General features: G+C 37.4%; 1 protein-coding gene across 1 annotated transcript; it reads right to left on the bottom strand.

The window, feature by feature from the left end:
• Nucleotides 1-1,366: 1,366 nt before the first annotated feature.
• Nucleotides 1,367-3,585, bottom strand: LOC125301153 (dermatopontin-like). Its single transcript, XM_048253486.1, has 7 exons — nt 3,502-3,585; nt 3,103-3,198; nt 2,872-2,940; nt 2,663-2,762; nt 2,384-2,572; nt 2,104-2,256; nt 1,367-1,894 (listed from the first exon to the last, which is right to left on the bottom strand). The coding sequence occupies exons 1-7, from the start codon at nt 3,548-3,550 to the stop codon at nt 1,855-1,857; spliced, it is 696 nt and encodes a 231-aa protein (XP_048109443.1). The 5' UTR covers nt 3,551-3,585; the 3' UTR covers nt 1,367-1,854.
• Nucleotides 3,586-3,844: the final 259 nt, after the last annotated feature.

Below are 3,844 nucleotides of genomic sequence, written 5' to 3'. Positions count from 1 at the left end.
CCGCCCACCGACTCTATAAACGATGTGATTGGCCTGATCGAAATAGTTTTTTTCCAGCTCGCAAGCCAACAGAGAGTTGCTACACTACCCGCTGCAAATTACATTTACTGCCACTAGGGTGTGTCTAGATTTCTAGGCTAGTCAGTATTCAGAGCATCGGTTTTCTTCATAGTACTATATGTCATAAGCAACCTTAACTTTTGTTTGCCTTTCTAATATCGTATTTTCACTTTCATGACATACACTTCACAATCTGCTAGACTATGTCTACGTGCAGTAAATAGTTTTTAAATATTTTTTTAAGTGGATTAGTAGAACTACTAGGCCTACTCTGTATGTCGCTGCTCGTTGACATCTTATTATCATGTATGATCGCTAAACTTTGATTCTAGGTCTCAAAGAGTAGGCCTACTCTTTGATGTCGCAATTGGTTAACTCTATTCAACTGTATAGTGTAAGTGCATGTTCTGTGTGATGTCTGTATGCTACTGAGACCTTTAATTGCGGGATCAATAAAATATCTATCTATCTATCTATCTATCTATCTATCTGCACTTGTGGTTCAGCTGTGGGCACGCAATTAGCGTTGTAGAGGGGGCGGGGACGGGTGGTGATGAGCACGTTTTATGTAATGAAGTGACAGCTTAGTAAATTCCATGCAATATGGCAAACACAGAGTCCGCTTTCTGCGCATAGAAAAACTTGGTATTAGCGCTTTCTCTGTACATCCGGCCCTGAATTACTGAATTATACTTTTCCAAAGTGCTTTATACCAATATCAATTTGCCCATCCTTATTCAGTACCCTATAGTGCAGTGTGTATCAAATGGTGGTCCGGGGACCACTGGTGGTCCGCAAGCTTTCCCAAGTGGTCCGCAAGCAGACGTGGTCAAATATAATAAAGATGAGTTGTTTACAATATTGAACCAACTTGTATGTAAATCAAAACAGTTCTGCAATACTGCCTGTAAACGATGCCACTTTAAATCATATGAATCCTCTGACACAGTAAGCAAGGTAGTTCAGTGAATAGGCCTGTTGTGTAATATACTGTTGAAGTAGGTCTACCTACTATTTTTTTTTTTTTTTATTTTTTAATTATTGGTTAAGTGGTCCTTGGTCTGAAAAAGTTTGAGTAACACTGCTATGGATCTTCATTGCTGCTATTGCCTTAGATACATGGAAGGGCAGGGAAGACTCAGAACAGAGCTACATATAATTTGCTGCAAAAGGAGAAACATTTTCTTTCACTTAAGTTGTCCTGGCTGAAATGAAAAACTGTATATCTGAAATGTCAACAAAAAATAAAACAAGAATAAAGACATGTTAAGCTTAAAGCAGTTTATTTAATACCAACACCCAGATACAGATACAGTAAGTAAGGGGCCTACACATAGTACAGTAAGTAAGTTTAAATCAGAACTTATTCTTCCACTTTGTCAGGCTTATCATTGCTATTGGTATAAATGTGAACGATTTATATGATCAATTAAATTGAATTCAAATCAATTAAACAATTTCAATCTCAATGACTATTAAATAAACTATTGCATTAAATCATTTTGAATATTGATTTTTGAATCGATTTTCAAAAAACATATATACAAGATAATCAAATCCAGAGACGGATTCTGTTCAATTTCTATTAAAACCATTGTAGGCCTAAAATGTCTGGATGGGGGTGAATGGATGTTTTATAGTTTAGTTTAGATTTCAAACACTGGAACTCCTAGCAATAGTCAGGTCTTTCTACTAAAGTCTAAACAATCAGAAATAATATAATTTTGAAAGCGAGTATGCATATCAATGAGAAAATGTTATGATGAGTTGAATAACGGAGACTGCCACCAATCTTCAGATTTTTATGCAGACATAGAATTTGAAGCGACGATCCCTATGAAGAAAAAAAGAAAAACAATTTTACCTTGTTTTTACTCACAGTCTTCACCAATTACCTTTATACAGATAATACTCTATTACAGTTTGGAAATCATTAAATTACATAAAATACTCTCATTTAATTTTCAGTCAATAATTCACATATGCACTAATAATTCAATAAATACACATGTGCAACATAAAGAAAATTAGAAAGCCCTTTACTCTGCATTGTTGTCGTGGTAGGAGGAGACTCCAGCAAGGTAGCTGCGGCTGTCGGCCAGCCACTCGAAGAACTGATCAAACCAGTTCAGATACGCCGTCCAGTAGCAGTAAGTGTGGCGATGGTCAGGGGCATTGCAGCATCTGAAAGAAAATCTAAAAAAAAGACAGAGGGCATAACATTTTCTAAGGCATACATCAGAATTGATTCAAAAATGAAAATGTGACATTTGAGCCCATGAACACTTTAGCTACCAAAATACAAAAAATATCAGGGCATTACCGGCGGTCCTCGTAGTGGTTATCATGGTAACTGATCATGCCTGTCATTGCGTAGTTACTGGGACAGGTGTAGGAAAAAGGTGCATCAAAATTGTTCACCCAACCAGACTCCTGGCAGCGTGGGTAAGAATTGAATGTTCTTTTGCAGCTGATACTAAAACGTCTGTCTTCATAGGAGTTGCTGTGATAACTGCAAACAATATTGAAAGAAAATTGAATTCATTAAATGGTGATCAGATAGCTAAAGCAATACTAAAGTACAATAGAGCACACAGTTTACCTAGAAATCCTTGAAATGCTGTCAGTGTACGGGCAGATGAAATAGAGAAAACCGTCAAAGGAATTGGCATATCTCTTGGCTCTCTTGCCAATGGATCCATCTAAAGTGGTAGAGAGATCATTTCAGCTCTTCGGCTCTACATGTTCTTCTATTTATTAAATAGTCTATGGCAATGTTCATAGAAGTGAATTACTTTCCAGATAATGTACCTGTGTCATTAGTCAAGGTAGGGACCAGAGGGTCATCAACCATCACACCAGGAACTTCATATGGGCCCTCTGTTTAATAAGCACATGCAAGTCTTTCATTTAGGGCCTCAACTATGAAAACATACCATATTTGCATAAGATGCGTTGTGAAAAAGAGAGGAAGCCCCATCATTTGTGTCATGATAAATGGGTGCAGTGTGTAGGTATCAACTGAATAAATTAATTTCTAACCATAGACAGGTCTACTGGCCAGTTTTTCAATCAACTCCAGGTCCATGTTTTCATCTGTGCTGGAGGTGGGAGCCAGTGCCTTGGCAGAGGTGGTTGCTGGAGGACACACAAAAATGGAAATACATATTAAAGTAGACTTTATAACTACTCAAGTAACAGATGTACACAGAACGACTATCAAATCATTCTAATAAAAAAAATATAATTTGTTACATTACCTGTAAGTAGATGTGATAAAATTACCATTTTAGTGGCATAAACAATGATATTAAAATCTAGATTTGTTTAAAAACATAGATACACACACATATGCACAGACATACACAGTGTCTTAGTGCTGTAAATACTTTGTGTGTAAAGCTAAATATGATAAAGAAGCATTTTGAAAAGAGTGCTTACCTGCCATGCCCATCAGCAGCACAAAGGAACAGGCAATGAAGAACTTCATGATGCAAGTGCAGTCTACAGACACCCTTACCAAGTGATGCAGGAAGTGAATTTACTCAGCAACACAGATGACACTTGGAGAGGTTGTTGTCACCCGTCAACTGATGCTCCTTATATCCATCTGAGGATCCAACTTGCCCCACCCCCAACAGGAGTTATTCTGTTACAGCAGTGGGCCTTCAACTGGGGGACGGGAGGTTGGCAAAAATATGGGAGGGCATAAAATGATTGTCTGTCAGAATTAAAGAAAATTGACGTTTTATAGACTAACCGGTTTAAATACTGGAATTGCCAG

Source organism: Alosa alosa, chromosome 9, assembly GCF_017589495.1.
Source record: "Alosa alosa isolate M-15738 ecotype Scorff River chromosome 9, AALO_Geno_1.1, whole genome shotgun sequence".
In the NCBI taxonomy this organism is placed as follows: Eukaryota; Metazoa; Chordata; class Actinopteri; order Clupeiformes; family Clupeidae; genus Alosa; species Alosa alosa.
This window is presented reverse-complemented; position numbering and strand designations above follow the sequence as displayed.

What these genes read in the sequence shown, in the direction of transcription:
- LOC125301153 (XM_048253486.1), bottom strand. Translation starts at nt 3,550, where the DNA reads ATGAAGTTCTTCATTGCCTGTTCCTTTGTGCTGCTGATGGGCATGGCA. An exon ending in TACCTTGACTAATGACACAG is followed by an intron (nt 2,763 to 2,871) that starts GTACATTATCTG and finishes CTACCACTTTAG; the next exon opens with ATGGATCCATTGGCAAGAGA. An exon ending in AGCATTTCAAGGATTTCTAG is followed by an intron (nt 2,573 to 2,662) that starts GTAAACTGTGTG and finishes TATTGTTTGCAG; the next exon opens with TTATCACAGCAACTCCTATG.